This window comes from Panthera pardus, unplaced genomic scaffold (genome assembly GCF_024362965.1).
Source record: "Panthera pardus isolate Hobbes unplaced genomic scaffold, ASM2436296v1 HiC_scaffold_16, whole genome shotgun sequence".
Classification (NCBI taxonomy): Eukaryota; Metazoa; Chordata; class Mammalia; order Carnivora; family Felidae; genus Panthera; species Panthera pardus.
In genome coordinates, this window is record NW_026526721.1 from 144,564,184 (window position 1) to 144,584,710 (window position 20,527).

Genomic DNA, 20,527 nt, shown 5'->3' on the forward strand with positions numbered 1-20,527 from the left:
CTTTCAGTTTGCTTACAGTGAAGAGTATTCTTCTTAGTGCAGAAGCCAGTAATGTACATTGTAAGAGGCAAAACTATAATCATAGTATATGGCGTCATAAAAGAGTAAAAACCTGTAAAGTTTTGTTTTCTTTAGGAACTGAGGAAAAGTGGGAATTTTAAATTGTTCTGTTATGCCCGCTTTGAAGGCAGCTTTCCTCTTTTGGGGCATTTTGCATAGAGAGGTTCTAAATGATTCTTTAAAATACAGATATGAACATGTCAGGGGCCTCCATATGGCCTCCATATATCCCTCCATATGGCCTGAGCGATTGGATTTCCCAGCCTTGCCGACATCATTCCTGACATCATTATCCATGACATCACTCAACTTCCTGGCCTTCTCTCTTCCTGCCCTGTATGCTGGGCACAAGAAACCCTTCTTGACTGTTACACTTGTCGTGACTCTTACCCTGGCTTCTGCGTATTTATCCTCCAGATACTGGCTTAAATGTCTTTTCTTCAAAGAACCCTTTACTGACCTCTAACTCCAGCCTCCAAAGTTAGATGGTCATGTCACAGCTCCTGTCAGAGTTGTGTTCCCAAATAAAATTTATCAAAACCATAATAAATTCACTATTTAATTTGTATCTTCACCCACTGGATTCAACATTTGCGTAAATCATATTTCCTTTTCACTGTTGGAAGGGGTGGATGGGTGGAGGGTGGTTAGCGTAATTACCTTTCTATGGAGTTCCCCAGTGACTAAACCCCAAGCAGTAGCATTTTAAAACTTTACGCTTTGAATATGAATTATCAGTCACACTCCAATACTGAGACTCAGGTCTCCACACTCTAAATCATGGTATTTTCTAGTTTCAGAAAGTTAGCACATGAACTGAAAAGGAAAACATAGGTTCAAATCAAGGCAGTGATTTCTTATTCCTAAGAAATCAAAAAAAACTATGGCCCTGCCTCTTTTGTAAGAAGCCAGAAAACTGATGAAGGATCAGTATTTCATTCTCCGTGTGTCTTAGACTTGAAATCCCAAGGCGCAGGATCCCACATAATTTACCTAATTTGAATACGTGAGAAAATAATCTTAGCTATATCATAGGTAAGTGAGTCTGGCCAAATTCCTCTTTCCTCACACTTGGACATTTGCTCTGCATTTTCTCAAATCACTGTGGCTACTGCCTTAATAAGCACGATCATTCACAAATTAACTCTTGCACAAGTGTTCCTTCTTTTATTCATTTATTGTTTTTTTATTATATGTGTGTGTGTGTATTTTATTTTATTTTATTTTTTAGAGAGAACATGAGTTGGGGAGAGGGACAGAGGGAGAGAGAGAGACAGAGGGGGAGAGAGAGAGAGAGAGAGAGAGAGAGAGAGAGAGAGAGAGAGAGAGAGAGAATCTTAAGCAGACTCCATGCTCAGCACGGAGTCTGATACAGGGCTCTATCTCACAACCCTGGGATCATGACCTGAGTCGAAATCAAGAGACTCCCCTCCTCCTTTTTAAATATCCCTTTTTTTCTGGCCACCATTTCTCATTTGGAGCTCTGTCTCTGAACCACAAAACAGACATGACTTGAGTGACTGTTTTCTCATTTCTTCCCAGGATAGTGCACAGTGAGAGAACTTAATGGATTATATTGCAATGGATGCCTTGGGACAGTGGTTCTCTAAGTTTAGTTTCCAGGACGGAAACCTCAGCATTGCTTGAGAAATTATTAGAAATGCAATTTGGGGGCCCTACTGAATCAGCAATGAGCAGGGCTGGTTGGGGTTTGACAATCGATGTTTTAGGTGACTCTCGTGCTCTCTAAACTTGGAAGAGCATAGCCTTAGGGCATTAGGACTGGTTCTCAAATCTTCTGGAAGGCCTGCGAAATCTCAAACTGCTGGACTTCATTCTTCTGATGGAGTTGATTCCTGTTGATACGTCTATCACACTGCAGCACTTTCTCACATGTACTAGTCATGAACCCACCTCCCTCCCTGTTGTTCAAGGGTAGGGACCATGTTGTGTTCTTCTTCATGCCTGTCCCAACACCTAGAATGTTGTCTGACACATAATTGATCTTCAGTGAATTTTTGATGATAAACAAATGGGATCACTTCAAGTGTTTTGTTTTTGTTTTTTGTTTGTTTTTGACTATAAGGGTTTGCAGGGAGGTAGCATTTGATGATAATAAGCCACTTCTGAGATGGGTGTCTTGGAATTTTAGAGCAAACTACAGTCAGATCAGCTCAACTGTTATTGATTTACAAATTGTTTCTTCTAAAAGTTCACAGTGCCACAGGCACTATTAAAAGAAAATGCTTATTTGATTGGAAGAACAGTAGTCATGTAATTGTGCCTGGTAAATTGGATGTATCTCTTGAATTTATGACTCTCTCAATTTACATAACCTGAATAAATTTTTCAGAAGGCTTCATTTTGAGTATTACCAGTGGTCACTTCTGACCACCAGATGTGGTCCTTGTTTCATGTGCAAGAGATCCTAAAATTCTTTAACTAGAAAGCTCCCCCCCCCCACCATTATTATTTTACTTGCAAGCTATACATTAATCTGCTTTGATAACCATCTCTTCAAAGTAAAGGTAGTATCTTCATTTTATATTTAAAACACTGAACTTCAAAGCATAGATTTGAATGCCAGTAGGGTGCACAGACAGCACAATTATAGCCTTTTCAAAGTTCCAGAAGCATGAGATATATGTCTGAAATTACAGACATTTTATTTTATTTTTTATGTTTCTTTATATTTGTGGGGTTTTTTTGTTTTCTTTTTTTTTTTCTACTCTCTTGTAACTTAAAACAATTTTGCAAGATCCACCGCCCTCTAGGCAACATTTTATAGCCAAGTCATAAACCTCTAAAAACAGCAGTTTATGGTGGGAATGCTGACAGTCAGACAAGTCAGACCCACTGCTGCAGAGCTCACGGGTGCCAACAGACTACCTTGCCTTCCAGGGTGAGGATCAGCACATAAATCAGCCTGAGGCTAGAGGGACATGACTGTGTGTTCACGTTATGCATTTCCCATTCCCAGAAACATGAGACCATTTGTCTAACAAAAATCACATTGAGAGAGTGTTATGTGAGGCCGGTGAAGAATGACCCAAAGTGCAGAAGGGATGGGGGGTAAACATTCACAATTAATCCGGCTTCAACATCTGGGAACATAGAACCTCTTTAAGAAATGCATTTACTGTCCCCTGGTGAGCTAAAGAGCGTGAGACTGCTGAGCACAGAGACCTTTGTATTTTGCAGTATTTTTCACCCCTCCTCAGTACTCTTAATTTGATTCTCATGGAGTTTTGTTTGAATGACTTTTAACATATGGGCAGCCAGCCCTGTGTTCTGCCCCCTCCATACTGAACGAACAAGTTTTCCAATTAAATAATTTCAGTTCTTTCTTTTCATGAAGTAAAAAATAAATAAATAATTGTGGTTATAGGCAGACAGATGCCAGCCTGATCATTAAAAACCAGAATTATTAAATATCAGGCTCCAAATATTCTTTCTGTGTTTTTTCTTAGTGTTGAATATTGTAGCAATTTTATTGATTTACCTTTTACTCCCTGATACTTCTTGTTCCCTATCTGCTCCCACCTCCTGAAATATGAGGAACTTTGATTCAGAGTAAGCATAATGAAAAGATGGGAATGTAAAAGATCACAAAGCAAATACCAATGCTTCTTTTGTAGGCAAATATATGATCCTGTAAAATGACCATCAAGCTTATCTCATTGTGTTTTCATTGTTAACTATGTGTTTTGATCATATCTACCTTGAGTCCATCTTTGTGTTAAAACTTCCCCCCTTGCTGTTTTGGCAATAGTTCTGCCATTACTACCTCAAACCTGTATGGAACAAGGACATCAAATGTGAGCTGAGAAAATCTCTAAAGTGTGAATCTAGTGATTAGTGATCTCCAAACCACAGGTGTGTTTGCACAAAAAGAGGTTACGGTGTTTGCCGAGATTGAAGAGAATAAAAGTTGTTACTTCTTGCAGTAGCTTTATTTTTTGTTTGTTACTTTTTATACCTTTATTTTATTTATTTTGAGAGAGAGAGAGAGACAGAGAGAGAGCATGGGAGGGCCAGAAAGGGAGAGAGAGAGAGAGAGAGAGAGAGAGAGAGAGAGAGAGAGAGAGAGAGAATCCCAAGCAGACTCCGCACTGGCAGTACGGAGCCCAATCTCAGGAACCCTGAGATCATGACCTGAGCAGAAATCAAGAATCAGATGTTTAACCTACAGAGCCACCCAAGTGCTCTAATTCCTTTCAGTAATTTTAATTCTTCACCTAATTGCCAGCAAATGTGATCCACTGGAGAGTAAACTCCTGGTCCATCCTTCAGCTTCTTGATCTTTGTTCTCATCTTATGTTTTTCTTCATTTATATCCATTGTACCCATTGTCTGTACTGTACTGTTTGTACCCATTGTCTCTTTGTCTTCATTCACCATCAGTAAATCATGATCATGACTGGAGATAGTCATGCAGAACATTCTGCTGCTTTCTTTTCCATGTTTTCAGAGCCCTGGATTTCAAGACCCAAACCAACCAACCAACCAACCAACCAGTCAACCAACCAAATGAACAAGCAAATAAATAAAATTGCATCAAATCGTCTATAATTTTGAAATCTCCTGGACTCAACTCATGGCTTTATAAAAATTTAGAGGAGGGAAAACATATACTCTATTATTTTATCATTATGAAACGAAATGACTGGATCCCAAAGATCATCCTCTGTGGGATGAGAGGAGAGTTATGAATATTGTTTACTCATGTAAAACTAAAATTGTAGAACTTTGTTACATTGAAGTTGGAAGCAGTAACCATTGCTGCTCCCCTACAGCATATAAACTGAGATACAGATGATAAGGAACCAGCATAAGAGGCTCTTGGTAAGGTTGGATAGGGAATCCTGTCAAAGGGGAAAGGCAATCAGAGATCTGAGGTAGGGCCAAGTTTGGCATGTTTAAGAAACAGAAAAAAGGCAAAGCTACTATTTCATAGAGGAGAGAAAAGAAATATAACAGATAATAATATCTAGGAATCAAATGTGCCTGCAGCTCAAAGAGATTGATTAAAAGTGATAATGAATTCCAGTGGCATTTAGTGGTAGGATTTTTCTAGATCTGAACATACTATACGTATCAATTCCTCATTTATCTCAGTTTTAAGGTTTTTAATTTAATTTTCTTTCATTTCTTTATCTAAACTTCTTTTGAAAACATTGACCTATGGGTAAAAGACAGATTTAGGTTATGGTGTCAACCGGATGTTGGCAGATAATCTAAGAAACAAGCAGTTCCCAGACTGAGTGTAAAAGAAACCTTTTTTTTTTCTCTCCCCCTTCCATTTTTCTTGAAACACAGAGCCTCCAGGATGATTTTGTTCCTCGAGCGTTGATAGTTTTATGGCATAGCCATCAGCATGCTGGCTGCACACAGAATTTCACCCCAAATGATTCATCTAAAGAGACTAGAATGAAGCAGTATTTACAAAAGTGTGGGGAGAAGGCAGGGATCTGACAAAGGATGTTGAGAAACCCAGGGATGACCAGAAGGAAGCTCTTACTACCCTGAGACAGCTGAAGGCAGGTACAGGAGTGCTCCCAGGGCCAGCAAGACCCAGAGCCCTGGAGAAGGGGCTGCCTGGAGCTGGAAACTGGGAGAGATGCAGTCCCGGCCAGAGAGATAGTGCCAAAGCAAAGAGAGAATAGGGAGGAGCTGGCCAGACTTCTCTCTACTCCTACCAGGCCCCCAGTGGCTGAACCCCATGAAAAGCTATCACATAAAAGAGCTAAGACAATACTGTTCATAGATGGATCACTTCTTCGAGGCATAGAGCAGAGAAGACATAAAGAGGGGCAAACAGAAAACTCATGGATAAATTAACTATTTTTCTTTCCCCTGGACTTCACTAATGAAAAAAAAAAAAAAAAGCAAAGAAAAAGTAGTCAACGATAACTAAGCATCTGCTACTTTACCTCAACATTGGCAGTTGATAGAGGTTGGTAGGATTGATGGCAAATTGGCTCTGTTTAAAGAAAGTAGCTGTTCAGGGTGACTGGGTGGCTGAGTCAGTTAAGAGTCCGACTTCATCTCAGGTCATGACCTTGTGGTTTATGAGTTTGAGCCCCGTGTGAGGCTGTGTGCTGACAGCTCAGAGCCTGGAGCCTACTTGGGATTCTGTGTCTCCCCCTCTCTCTGCCCCTCCCTTGCTCACACTCTTTCTTTCTCTCTCAAAAATAATAAATAAACACTAAAGTTTAAAAAAAAAAGAAAGCAGCTATTCAACTTTAGTTCATGGTTGCCATGATGTCTTTTTTTTCAAACCAAACATGTGGCTTTTTCTAATAACACATACATGTTGTTTTTCCATACCAATTCTCCAATTATCTGACACCAACTGGGTGTCCAACAATTGAATTGAATTCAGTTCTAACACTAACTCTGTAGAGTTATCATCAGAACTCATGGGTTAAAGGTTCAGTCCCACAAGACTGTCCCCACTTCAGACCCCAGCCCCAAATAGCAAGAGCTACTCACATTTCTATCAAGCCAACTATATAGTCATGGGTTCCCTTGACCCCCTCAGATTTGATGATTCACTAGAACAACCACAGAACTCATGAAAACACTTTACTTATGTTTGAACTCTGTTGTTTAGTAGTTATTATGGAGGTTTTATTGCATGGGCATGGTTGATTCATTTACTGGCCATTAATGATTGAGCTCAATCTCTAACCCCTCTCCCAACCCCTGAGGTGGTGAGTGGGGCTGAAGTCTCCAAACCTCCAATCATTTGGTCTTTGCGGTGATCAGCCCCATTCTGGATCTATCTAGGGGTCCCATCTTGAGTCATCTCATTAACGTAAACTCAGGTATAGCCAAAAGGGCCTCATTATAAGTAACAAAGGACATTGCTATCACCACCGGTTTAGGAGTTCTATGTCAGAAACCAGGGGCAAAGTCTAAATTTATTTTTATTGTACCTTAGTTGCCACTGCAGAAAACATGGAATAGATCATCTTACCTTTCAAGAGGAATCAGGAATCCAGATTTCCGTGTGAAGTCTCCCAGTCGTTAAATGTTGACAACCATTTCAGAATCTTTAGAACTTTTCTGAAGTCCAGACAAAACATCCAGTTTGGGACATTGACAAACAGCTCTAGAACAGTCATTTTCAGCCCTGGCTACACACTGGAATCACCTGGGTGACTTTGAAAAATATGTCCCTGGACTTCATCCCAAAGCAATTAAGTTAGAATCTCCTGGGCTTGGGCCCAGAATTGATATTTTTAAAAATAGTTTGGTAATAATTATAATGTACAGTCATTTTTGTTTATTTTTGTTAAAGTTTATTTATTTATTTTGAGGGAGGGTGCTGAGAGAGAGAGAGGGAGAGAGAGAAACCCAAGCAGGCTCTGTGCTGCCAGTCCCAATTGTGGCGCTCAAACCCATGAATCATGAGATCGTGACCTGAACCAAAATCAAGAGTTAGTCACCTAACCAATGGAGTCACCCAGACACCCCTACAGTCATTTTTATTTATTTATTTATTTTAAGTTTATTTATTTATTTTGAGAGAGACAGAGATAGCACTAATGGGGAGGTGGGGGGGCACATAGAGGGAGAGAGAGTCCCAAGCAGGCTCTGTGCTACCAACACAGAGCCCGAGGTGGGGCTTGAACCCACGAAACTGCCAAATCATGACCTGGGCCGAAAGCAAGAGTCGGATGCCTAACTGAGCCACCCAGGTGCCCCCCTACAGTCATTTTTAAGTAAATATTTTATTTTGGAATAAGTTTAATTTAACAGAGAAGTTATGGAAGTAATAAAGAGTTCCCATATACACCACACCCATTTCCCCCCATTGTTGACACCTTACATTAATTACCATGGTACATATGTCAAAATTAAGAAACTGACATTGGTACATTACTATTAACTAAACTCCAGACTTATTTGGATTTCACTAATATTTCCACTGACATCCTTTTTCTGTCCTAGAATCCAGTCCAGGGTACCATTTTTGTATGTAGTTGTCATGCCTGATCACTCAGCTGAGGTTTGTGACAATATCAGACTTTCCTTGTTTTTCCTAGGTAGTACTAGCCGGGTATTCTGGGGAATGTCTCCAGATCTGGGTTTATCTGATGTTTTTCTCATGATAGTATCCATACTATGTATAGATTTTTGGAAAGATTCCCAAAGATGTGAAGTGCCCTTCTTGTGACATCAGATCACAGGCCAGTTAGTAGAGGTTGAATGGAATGGAGGTAGCAAGGTCTTTCCAGCATCAGGACGCATTAAAGTAGACAAGTATGGGAAATCAGGAAGGATGATGGGAGGCCAGCAATGGAGCTCCACGTCTCCCAGGTAAGCCATCTGAACTGAGAGTCAAGAGACAAAGATTCTGTTTCAGGCTCATCCACTGACTACTCTTTAGACAAGGCAACTGGTAGTAGTTTCTTCATCTGTACAATTTAGAAGTTGATATCCGTGGCTCTTTCTAGTCCTGAAATTGTGTGATTCTAAAACTCTGGAGTGGGTTTTAATTGGTCAAATATTATCCATAGTTTCGTATCCTAAGAGGAATGTGTTTTAATGCTGAGTAAGACATCACCCAAATGCCTGGGTGTCGGCAAAGGACAATGGGAGGAGGCCACTCTGCTTTGTTTTTAAGCATTTATGACACTTGCATCCTAAGAATGTCAAGCACCTGGCAGGTAGAGCACAGATTGCACAAACTAGAGCACACATTGCAAAAACGAAGAAGAAAATTCAGCTTGTTCACTCAGTCTTTGTTCCTGGGACTCAACTGTTGTTCTTTCCATTACAATAGACGAAGCAGTAAGTGATGTAATTTATTTTTGAAATCTCAGAAAGAGTGCACATTTTAGTACTTTTAAAAAATCTGTTGATATTGACCCTTTGCGCAACTCCAACCGGATTTAGATGGATGACTGGCTTGTAATGTTGGATATTCTAAGTTGCCAATAATTTGTACAGAGCCTGTGATTGCAAAACCACAAAAATTTCACAATAGCGGAAACCTCTAATTAACCAAAATAAATGACGGGGTGGATTTGTTTTAAATATATGGTTAATAATGCTTATTGCTTCAAGATCATAAACTGAGAGATGCTCTGTTGAGGTGAGATAGATGGGCTGCAGATGATTTTGCAAAGTTCTCTTCCACCTTGGTGTGTTAAGTCTGACCCAGAACGTTCTACTAATACTGGATCAAGCTCTCCTCTGATGTAATTTGCCTGTGGGAATTGTATTGGCTGTGAAACTGGTTCCCCTTAGTAGCTGTTGTAAAAAAAAAAAAAAAAAAAAGGATTTTTTTTTAATCACAATTCTGCGATTTGTTTTGAATGACACTGAAGCCAGGTTCCTAGGCACTGAGACAAGAAAGAATGTCAAACGGGACCTTTAATGTGTATTTATATTTAAACATCAGACCTAACAGAAAACCCTGAAGCTTTATACAATGATTGGAGCCTTGTAAGAACCTAATTAATGTATCTTCGGGTGAATGGTTGGCCTGGCACGCGAGCTGTCCTGAGGTACTCAAGGGGGTTCAGGTACCGCCTGGGAAGAATAGATGTGGTTGTAGTGATTCAGTGGCCCGTCTGAAAGCGACGTGTAAAGGCAGCTTTGTCTGGCATGAAGCCTTTTCAAACTCACTTCATAATGCTAGTGTCAGTTTCAACTGAAGCGTGGGCCAGATTGCAGATAGCTTGAGCTGGCATTTCAAAGTGGCTAATTGTGAACTTGAGAAGAGAATGGACACATTCTTCCAAAGGTGGCTATTCAAATGCAGTATCTTCCCCCCTAGAGCTCGAGCCTCACTTTTGTTCTGTTCCCACATAAAATGCAAGAGGAACACTGAGCCTTTCCCTTGATAGCTCCTCTATCTGCACCTTTGCTGGGACTGCTTTGCCTTGTTAAAATGTGCCCCGTGTATTAAAATGAAATTGTCACTGCTGGGTGGTGCAGCATAACATGGTTTGACACTAAGCGCCGGCAGCTACAGAAAACAGACTTTTATTGCATTTATTCTTTCAGAGACGAGAGTCTCTAAAGGCTCACTGCAGACATTCACTTAGTTAAATCTGAATGAAGCCAAAGTGAACAATCTACGCCGCTGTCTTTGTGTTACCAGAAACAGCCCCCATCCGGCTTGATATGGCTGTAAAATAGTCTTAAGAAAAGATGATCATACTTAGAATCCAAAAGGGAAGACTTGAGGCTTTCAATCCAGAGCAAAAATATTTTAGGGGGGTAGAGTGGGTGAGCCACCTGATTTTCTACTTTGGCTTCCTCTGTATTTCCTAAAACACATTAAATAGAATTAACAAGCCTGTGCACACACACACACACACACCCCAATCTAGTTTAGTCTTCATTTAGAATTCCATGTCATTTTAAGACAAAGAGAAAGGATTTGATTTGTAGGACTCATGCAACCAAGCTTTAGATTCTAACTGCCTTTTATCTAGATGAGTATCCAGAGATAAATTGAGCAGGGAGGGGGCTCTAGGGTATAAGCTTTTCATTCTGTAGCTCTCCTGGAATAAAAATTCCATAAAGTAACATCTGTAGTAATTAAGGGCTTACATTTCCTCTCCCATTCATGTCTCTGGTAGGAGGGAAGGTTATTGTTCCTAAGAGACAATAGATAGTAGATCCTGTGGGAAGATAGAGCAAAATTAGAATTCTTTTGTTCCTAGAAATGGAAGTTTCCTACTTCCAAAATAATAATAATAATAATGATAACAATAACAAGTTGGAAGATTTACTGTAAAAGATTCCACCAAAAGAAAACCTTGAAGGAGTTAGGAAAATTGTACTTAGCTATTCCTAAATATTTGGAATGGAGAAAGATTCATCTTGTTTTCCTAACCCCAAATATCATCTGATTTGGGGAAGTTGTGATTAAGCAGTAAATAAAATGCTCTCTTTGTTTTTATTTTTATTTATGAAAATTGTAGATTATTAAGCTTAAAGAGTCATAAAATTGATTCATTCTTCAGATGTTCTATAAAATCACGCCTATGTGGAACCATTGGACCATTTGATAAATGAATAATAACCTATTTGTTTCCTGCACTTTCTAATGAGTCAGATTGGTTTCCTGTACTTTCTTGTCATATCATGACCAGCTACATAATTTGTAGGACCCAGGGAAAGATAAAAATGCAGGACCCCTAATTAGAAAGTCACTAAGAATTTCAAGATGGTGCCAGCAGAGTTTTAAACCAAGTATAGGCTTCTTCTAAATTTTTGGCTCTGTCGTTCTGTACTCATCTCATACCTGGGAAGTCATTGTTGCTTGGTAGGTAGAGATTTGCCATGTGTATCAATACAGAAAAATGTGCCTCCATCCCATGCCTCATAGGAATGTATGTCAGAAAAGATCTTTTTTTTTTTTTTAATTTTGAATCGGAAAATAATTATAGCCCCCCATTGGAACATGCTCCTGATACTATCTAGAATTCTTTAACCTGAAAATTCAGATGTTCTGTCTGCATCTCTGAGCTTATCTCTGAGAGTTTGGTGTCCTCACGCCCCTGGAAACTTCCACTCAGGCACAGTGTTCTGTTTACCTCAACTCCTCTAAAAGGACGCAGGGTCAGGTGAGCCCCCTGCCCTCATGACTTCTCTAAGGGCCCTTTTGGCGTTCTGTGCCCACTTCTCAGTGTTTCCCTGGTTTCTGGAATTCCTCTCACGTTTGAATTCCTGTAACTATAATAATTGTATAACTTATTTGGCATTTGCTTGCATATTTTTTTCCTTATCTTGTTTCCTCTGCATGTAATATGCTCCTGAAAACACACAGAAAATTTAGGGGTAGGAAAGTTTTATAACTTGAGCTAAAGGGCTCCATTTGAAGAAAGCTCATATGAATAATAGCATAAAATCCAAAATTATACTTTGCCTTTTAGACAAATTTCACACATTTCATACACATCTTTCATATGTGTGTGATCTGCTTTTCAAATTTGTATTTGCCTCTAGTGTACTGTTTGGGGGATTTAATTTGCTTTAATCAGAACCAGCCCTTTAATTTTTATCTTCCCCATCCACTGTCATAAAATAATAAAGCCCAACTATAGTTAATTATTTAGAAAATGTTGCCAATCCGAGTCTACTTAGGATAGGGCAACCCTGCCAATATTGACATTAGGATGTTGATAGAGTTCAAAATGCTCATTCATTAGCTTGCAAGTGAGATGGCAAAATTTGGCCCCAGAAACCTAGTTTAGGGATAGTGAGATCTAGTAGGAGAAAATAGAGGATTTTCCAAAATTCAGAATGAAGGAAGTTCAGGACCTGAAGTTTACGTGTTTATGTTCTCCTCTCACATTCCGGGCACCTAATGATTCCCTTTTGTACCTTCACCCAGTGCATTTTCAATAAAAGCGTCAGAGATGCTGATATTACCACCGTATTAATCATCGCTCTACACTGCAGGCGGTGGAAATACAGCACATGTCGTCAACTCGTTTTGTGGAGTCCTCAGCACAATTGCTTAGTAGCTGCAGTTCAGCTTCGGTGTTAGACAAGCCTTAGTTAAAATCTCAACTCTGCCCCTTATTGGCAAGGTAGTTCATCTGTGTAAGCCTCGGAGCCTTCTCTGTGAAGAACCAAAAGACCTACCTTTCAGGTTTGCTAACTCAGACATTCCATAGATATTTACAGCACTTTCAATTGTCAGACGGTGTTCTGTGGGTTACATAAGATACTGCCTCAGTATTACCTCTGGGAGAGAACTCTGCACAGAGCCATCCACCGAGGCAACTTTCAGTGCAGTAAATCATAGTCTCAGCAATGGCAAGTTTGTGATACTCTGTCACCTAATCATGGCGGTCATGGTGACCCTTCCGGTAGAATCCTCAAATCAAGCTTTTCCACGGCTTGCCTATTTTCCTTTTCATTTTTATGTACTCTTCTGGAACATGCACAACTGTATGAAAGTACATGATCTCCTGTTTACCTCTTTTTCCAGAATGGAGTCTACTGAAAAATGTGAAGTGGTAATTCAACATTTTAATGGAAAATATCTGAAAACGCCACCAGGCATCCCAGGTAAGAAATACCATTAAGTAATCATGCAATTGTGTCTAGGCTTATTGTTATTGTTAGAAGGAGTACATGGTAAAGCCCTTGGTTGGTCACTGGAAAGGAAAGGTTGCTTTGATAACTGTGTGTTTTTTAATAGTATGTAGCAACTCCTCTTCTCAAAACTACCAAAGCCTTCTTGGTGTTTCTTCTCTGGCCTTTCTTTGGAATCTCTGCTGATGATTGCCTACAGTGAATTAGGAGAAAAACACAGCAAATCATAGTGTAAAATGCACTTCAAGTGAAGGCAGTTTGGGACTCCTGTCATTCATGTGGGTATCTTGATTTCTATTTTATAATGTATCTCAACAGTGATAGTCACCGTGGAGTACACAGACTGATGCCAGTATCCAGACATTTCCTACCAGTTCATCACAAGAAGGGTAGAGAAAGGGAGAGTAAGCATTTAGAAACTTTTGTAACAATTTGACATTGCCATGAAATCTGAATGCATAATCTCATATTTAAAAACATATCAAGTTACTGACATTTTGAATTTTTTTTTAAATTGTCCCTTCATCAGAGGTAGTTTGAGAAGCACCAATCTTGACTCTGCCAGGGCATTTCACATTGGCCATGGCAAAATTCTTAAGCTTTTATGTACATCGTAAGATGATATAAATTTATGCTTTAAAAGATTACACTCAGCATAAAGAATTGAATACATCCTATGTGTTAGGACTTAAGCTAGCAATGCCTCAACCTGATATTAATCAGCCAGCAGTATATATGGCAAGTGTTTAATAACAAGTAAGTAAATTTAAAAATATATCTTACTCATGCATAAAAATATTAGAGATTGAACATAGGGATAAAAAGAAAGAATTATAATAAGTAGATAAAGAAATGTCTGAATAATGCATATTGGTCTATTGGTTTGCTCTTTTGTTTTTGGTGATTCTCAGGGGGGAAATGTGACCTCTTCAGTCTTATAATAGTTTCCTTTTGATTTTTTTATGCTGGGCTTCTGTAATGTTTGCTATGTAATGTATTCACTATTTAAAACCCATGGTTAGAGAGTTCAGGGGTTGAACATTTCAGTTCCTTAAAATGTATCGAGGTTACACGGAAGAGGAAATCTGAACAAAAAGAGAAATATTTTTGTAGAGGGATGCGAGTCAGGGTTCGTTTGGGGAGGGTGTTGGGAAAGGAGAAAGGCCCTTCAGACACTCACTTAGATAATCTGGAAAATCCAAAGTCGCATCTCCTGGTTAATCAGAGAGTGCACACACAGCTAGCTAAGCCTGTGGCTCGATCTGGTTAGCTTCCATGCATAACGTTCCCTTGAGAACCAACTGCATTATGATCCAATTGGAGACATATGGTGTTGTTAAGAAAAGAGTTAGCAGTTTTCATCTCAGCATGTAAGCTGCCCTTGCATTTGAGGAGAAATACTTTCTTTTTTTTCCTTTTAGCATAAAAGGCAATTTAAGACACTACTCAGACCCATCATTGAATAAAGGGGTTGCATTGTTAGCAGATTCTCCCCTTATTTATCCACTTTACCCAACAGATGCCTATCTATAAGGAGGCATTTAAACTAAGTGTGAATTAGATGGTTATATAAAATTAAGAATAAGCAAATTATGTAGAAATTATTGTTGACTCAAGTTTTATCACATCTCAGGGGTTTTTTTTGTTTTTTAGATTTCTTCATTTTCAGAAAAAGACATTGAAATCCTTCTTGACTTGATTGATTTGAAACTGTATTATTTGGTTTTCCCCATAGAACATAGCTGACTAATAGAATTTAATGATACAGACAAAGAAAGTCACTATAAATCCCCCAATGTCTGGGCATCCTTCCTGAATACGCAGGCTGTGATATCAACCTGTCTAATATCATAGCTACACCCAATGGAAACATTGTGAATAGCAAGAACTTGGTTATGAGTTTCTCACTCACTTTTATCTCATGGGAACACAAGAGGCAAAATAATTGTGCTCAGTTATAAAACTCTTAAAGATACAAGTTTATGCTTCTGAGATTTGTACTCCATGTAATAGAATTAGATATATGACATTAATCATCATTAGTACTTGAATTTCGTTATTTATGCATTGGGAGTCAAACAAAGTTTAATAAAAGTTTCAAACACTAACAGAAGATACTTCATCTTTGGTATTTAAGTTTGATATGGAATAAAATAAGACATAATGCAAAATGTGGGTATTAAGTCCAGGAGTAAAATGCCCTCATTGGGTCATTTATTAAGTCAAACTCGGTAAAATCAAACATGAGTGTATGCTGTTTGCCTTTATTGGTCCTCACTGCTTATTTGTTGTGGATGATTGAAGTGTTATTTTCAAAAACTCATATCTTCATCCAATTTTCTATTCCATCTTGAAGACTGCAAGTGGGATGTCACTATGAACCCTGATATCAAATTGGAAATGATTCCTTTGATATTGTCAAAAGAAATGACCACTTGCCTAACTTTTTAAATCCTAACATAGCTTTAGAGAGACTGTCCTTGCTTGTGGGTGTACTAATTAAAACCACCTATAAGTGATCTGACCCACCTGCAACTAAAGTAGAATTCACAAAATTAGAAAAATCTCAGTGTTCTACATTATCAAGATTTGGTATCTTTGAATTTAAAAGTTTGTGGTTTTATGGAACCCACATTGATGATTTCAATGTAAGGCTTTAAGGATGTGTGATTGATGGCCCCACAATGATCCAATAATCACCTGAGATTCTCAGGCCCTAAGAAAGCTATAGAAAGGATTGCATGTTAAGTCAATCATCCTATACTAGACCCCTGCTTTTATCTTACTGTAAACAAATAGAAAACAATTGGTACCAAATTTGTATTCTTTACTTCTCTGTTTAGGAATGACTTGGGGAAATGTCTACATGTCACTGGGCAAATACTGTGCCATATTGGTTTCTGTTACCCTTGACGATGATTTCTCTTAAAGGAGATACAAAGTTAATCATTTTCCTGAGATGATCCTCTAGTTTCCAAATCCCCTACTGGGTCATTTCTATAAGAGATTAAGAAACAAATCCAATTCAACCCAAAACTCTGGCATTGCTCTGACTTTCAAATTCTAAAAACATTAGGGATATTCGCAAGGACATATAACATTGACCACATTTATGTTGCTGCTTCCATTTTGATTTGTCAGTCTAGAAACAGTTTATTCATTAACTATGATTTATGATAGTATTTAATTTTGATTCCTGCTGACAGATTATGTGAGTTGGAAGGAAACTGCAGTTATCTTCTTTTGGGTCATGCTTTCTCTCTCTGGGCTCCTCCGTTTTGTTCATAAAAAGATCTAATTTAAATGAATACATCACGGATCGTTGATGCATATGAGAGCCTTCAACCAGTTCTGTTCACTTTGGATTATGACATTGTCTCCAGATTTTGGTTACCTGGATCAATGAAGCAAACTATGCATGCCAAAAATCAAGTTATTTAAATTCTGGTATATACAGTACAGGAAATTAACAAAGATCACGTGGCTGCATTGCTACTAGCGGGTAGGAAGGAGAGGCCAGCGTCGATCATGTAGCCATCTGCAGAAAGTGAGCATCTAGTATTTTTTCCTTCCCCTAGAGGGAAAAGAAAACACAGTGTTCCATAAATGTTGCATGTCCTACATATCGATCTTGATGTTTTCTGGACAAAATGAAGGATCATTAGTTGCTTGCCTGCCTAACCCCAGACGTTTCTTTGTCCCATAATGAATTGCGTAGCAACATTGTGCAGGCCCAAAGCATTTCATTTTCAAACCTCTGGCAAAAGCAAAGGGTGAGTTCCCAGACACTTCAGGGATCTGTAGGGCACAAACTTGAAAGATTCACTTCCAAAGAGCCCCCGGAGCAGAGTGATGCACCATGTGGAAAGGCTTCCACATGTAAGGACATGTATTGATGAATGGAACACGCAGGCTAGTTTGTAGAAAAATAAATCATGTTTTGCTCTCAAACTAGACTTTTGCCTGTAAGCACATGTTCCTATCAGTGGAGCAGCCTTTGCAGAAGAAAATGGAATAATCCACTTTTGGTATGATTTTCTTACTCTTTACATGATCATTTCTAGCCCCAATTGAACTTCAAGAAGTAGGGAAAGGTAGAGAGAGAGCTCACCATATTTTGAGATGTTTTTAATTGTAACAAAGCTTGTGACCAGCAGAAATTTAGACAACCACATGAATGACAGAGGAATCGTATTTTTCTAATAAATAAAAGTGCCTTATGGATGCTCTGACATAAATTTTACTATTTTGTGTTTATGTAAATGAAAAATGTGTATGTTTGTGGATGTATATGTATGTTTCAAGGGAGCATGTGAGGAAAAATACTTAAGGTCTGGTTAATTGTTTTTTAAAGAACATGAAAATAAATGTCATTTGTTTACATTTCAAACTTTCCCCAAAGTAAAATCTTAGCAATGTATTTAAGTGAAATTTATATTCACCTAAAGACGTGATACAAAATTCTGAATAGTTGAGCAATAGTATACACATTTTGATCAGAGGATGTTGCAGACCCTTACGATCAGTGTTTCCTCAGTGATACCAGTCTCTTAAGCACCGATGTAACAAATATGGCAGTTGTGTAAAAGGCAAAAAATAGAAAAGTATTGTGGTATCCACTTTAGCAAAAATATATTTTTATGGTTTTACTTGGTTGAAGCATTGCCTACCTCTGAGCTTTTCATCTTTGTGAAACCAAAACATCATTGGCATGATAAACTGTGTAAATACTGCAATCCCCAACCGGGTGTCAGTTTAGATTTCTCATTAATAAGAGGATGTTTGCCATATTCAGAAGCTACTTTCTGGGAAGCCTCTCATTTATAATGTTAGGGATACCTTCTTGATTATTTCTAGGTACCAAATACATAGTTAGTTGCCTCAGGATGAAACACTGTTGGAGTATTATTAGTGAACTTTGCAGAGTAGCCTGACCATGACATCATCAGTAGAGTCTTAGAATCTGTATGAATTCTTTGATGTAGACTTGGTCAATCATTTCTCAACCTTCCTACGGAGCCACATTTGATACTGTGAAAGTTTGAGTTGGTTACTGATTAGATAAGGGAGAAAGTAGGCAAAGATGATTAAATTGCTAAATATGGGAAATGAGAAGCCTGACAGGGAAGGTAAAGGGTTCATCTTGAGAAGGTTAGAAAGGATTGCAATGGCTAGTGTGCCCCATGCTCACCTCTTCCCCCCCATGTGATTACAGCTGCAAATGAAGCAGGCAGCCTCTGTTCACCCTGGAAGCATTCCATCTCGAGCGTCTACTGAATCTCTCCATCTTTCTACCTCAGGGCAATATCTATAAAAGCTCACCCAACACAGCATAGGTTTTCTGCAAACTTTGGGAGAGTTTTCACTTCTGGGGACAACCCTCAATTAATGAGCTATGGGAGTCAGTGATTAAGATCGAGCCTCTCATCCTTTGGAGGGACTATTCTGAGTCACATTCTGCGAGATTCCTTAGGGGGTTGTCCACAGTGGTAACACAAGCTCAGTGAGATGTCTTTTATTGGCTTTTCATTCTTCTCTGCCTTTCTTTTCCCTTTGTATTATATCTTCTTCCTGGTGTCATCTCCCAAATAAACTACAACCTTGTCCCAAGCTCTGATTTGGGAAAAGTCAAATTAAAATAGGTGTTCCCAGAATTGTGATGGGGAACTGTATGTTGATTTAAAATTTCTGACCATTGGGGTGCCTGGGTGGCCCAGTTGGTTAAGCATCCGACTCTTGGTTTCAGGTCAGGATCTCACAGTACATGAGTTTGAGCCCTACATTGGGGCTCTGTGCTGACAGCTTGGAACCTGCTTGGGATTTCTCTCTCTCCCTCTCTCTCTGCCCCTGACCCACTTGCTCTCTTTGCCTCCATAAAAAAACAAAAACAAAAAACAAACAAATTAAAAAAAAAAATTCTGACCGTAGAAGAAAGTAGACGGGCTAAAGTGGTAAAGGGAATTTGATAGACAAAATACGTTGTTTTAGTGACTTTTTTTTTAACAGCAGCACTTATGTACCACATACTTAGGATGATAAGATGAATAGTAGTAGATACATGGTACTCCGGGATTCAGTTAAACAAGAGACGGATGGAAGAAGGTGAGGACAAAATGCCACCAGTGACACAGTGACATGGCTGACCTTAAAATAACTGAGGATGGGAAGAGGTGGATGGTGGCTGAAATTGTGGAGACAATGGAAGACTAGACAACAGTCAAAATGCCAGCAAAGTGGAGGTGGGATGCAAGCATAGAAAATTAGGGCCACAGAGAAAGGAACCTGCAAGGTTTGGGTCCTGGATGAATGTGGAGTGGTAGGCATTGATAATGAGGTCCAGTGTGAGGATGGCTGTAGCTGGCGTAAGGGAAACAGAGATGTCTTTAGCTGGACAATTGGAGGTTTCAGATTAGAATGTTGGAAGTTTTCAGCAACACTGGAGATCCCCTTACTTAACTTTCCTTGACTTTCTCTGAAGTTCTAATCTGCCCTGGAGCAGGTGGGAAAGTGTGAGCAGTGCTGAGGTAATTTTTTGTCTATTTATTTCATTCTGAGTTGGTTACACTGGGGTTTGTTGTTGTTGTTGTTCGTTTTTGTTGTTTTTGTTTTTCTATTTTTGCTGCTTCAAGAGCTATTGCTCAACTCAGTGTAGATTCTTGGTAAATGTTCTTTGGTATTGATGTACAATTCCATGAATTGAATGGCCCTCATGCTTGTATTCATTTTGACGAACTTCCTGAGGGTGTAGGGTTGATACACAGCTTCTGTGCATCATCAAACTTGGAGGAAAACATTGAGATAAATCTTCGAATCTTGTCTTAATTGTTAGCAAAGTTTTCTGTGACACATGTATATCGAAATATACAGAGAGAATACTAAATATTCATGAGAAAAGGAAGCTTACTTGGAAAAAGACTCTAGTCACTTTTTGAAAAGCCTTTTCTTTTTTTTTTTTTTTCCAAGACTGCTTTTTAAGGTATTATCTTGACAGTCTAAATGTTTTTTCTTTGAAGAACTCATTGACTCTTGGACAGCACAATGATTAATTCTGTGTTCTCACATGGCAAATGGTCCTGCCTAACTTATACTGAAGTTAGGTCTAGTTCTGAACTTCGTACCACTGGATCTAGTTAAGCACTATCCCACGCTGTCCTTTTGTTGCCTTTTTCTTTTTTCTCTTTTTCACATAAAAAAAAAGTGAATATCTTGAGAATAAACAGACAATCTTATTCTATGCTGACATAATGTTGCTTTTCCCTGCCCAGAGGAAGTACGACATTGGCTTATTATTCCTACTATAATGCAATATTGAAAAATCTATTGTGTTTAATCAGTACAATATGGTCAATATGCTTTGCTGGCCATGTATTTTCCATAATTACGTATAAGCACC

General features: G+C 38.8%; 1 protein-coding gene across 8 annotated transcripts in view; it reads left to right on the forward strand.

Moving 5' to 3' along the window:
- Nucleotides 1–20,527, forward strand: part of RBMS3 (RNA binding motif single stranded interacting protein 3) — a 1,319,689-nt gene that overhangs the window by 1,050,242 nt on the left and 248,920 nt on the right. For all 8 annotated transcript variants that reach the window (XM_053903895.1, XM_053903896.1, XM_053903894.1 and 5 more), the window contains exon 9: nucleotides 13,028–13,107. In XM_053903895.1, coding sequence (XP_053759870.1) covers nucleotides 13,028–13,107 — 80 coding nt within the window. The remainder of the gene's footprint in view (nucleotides 1–13,027; nucleotides 13,108–20,527) is intronic.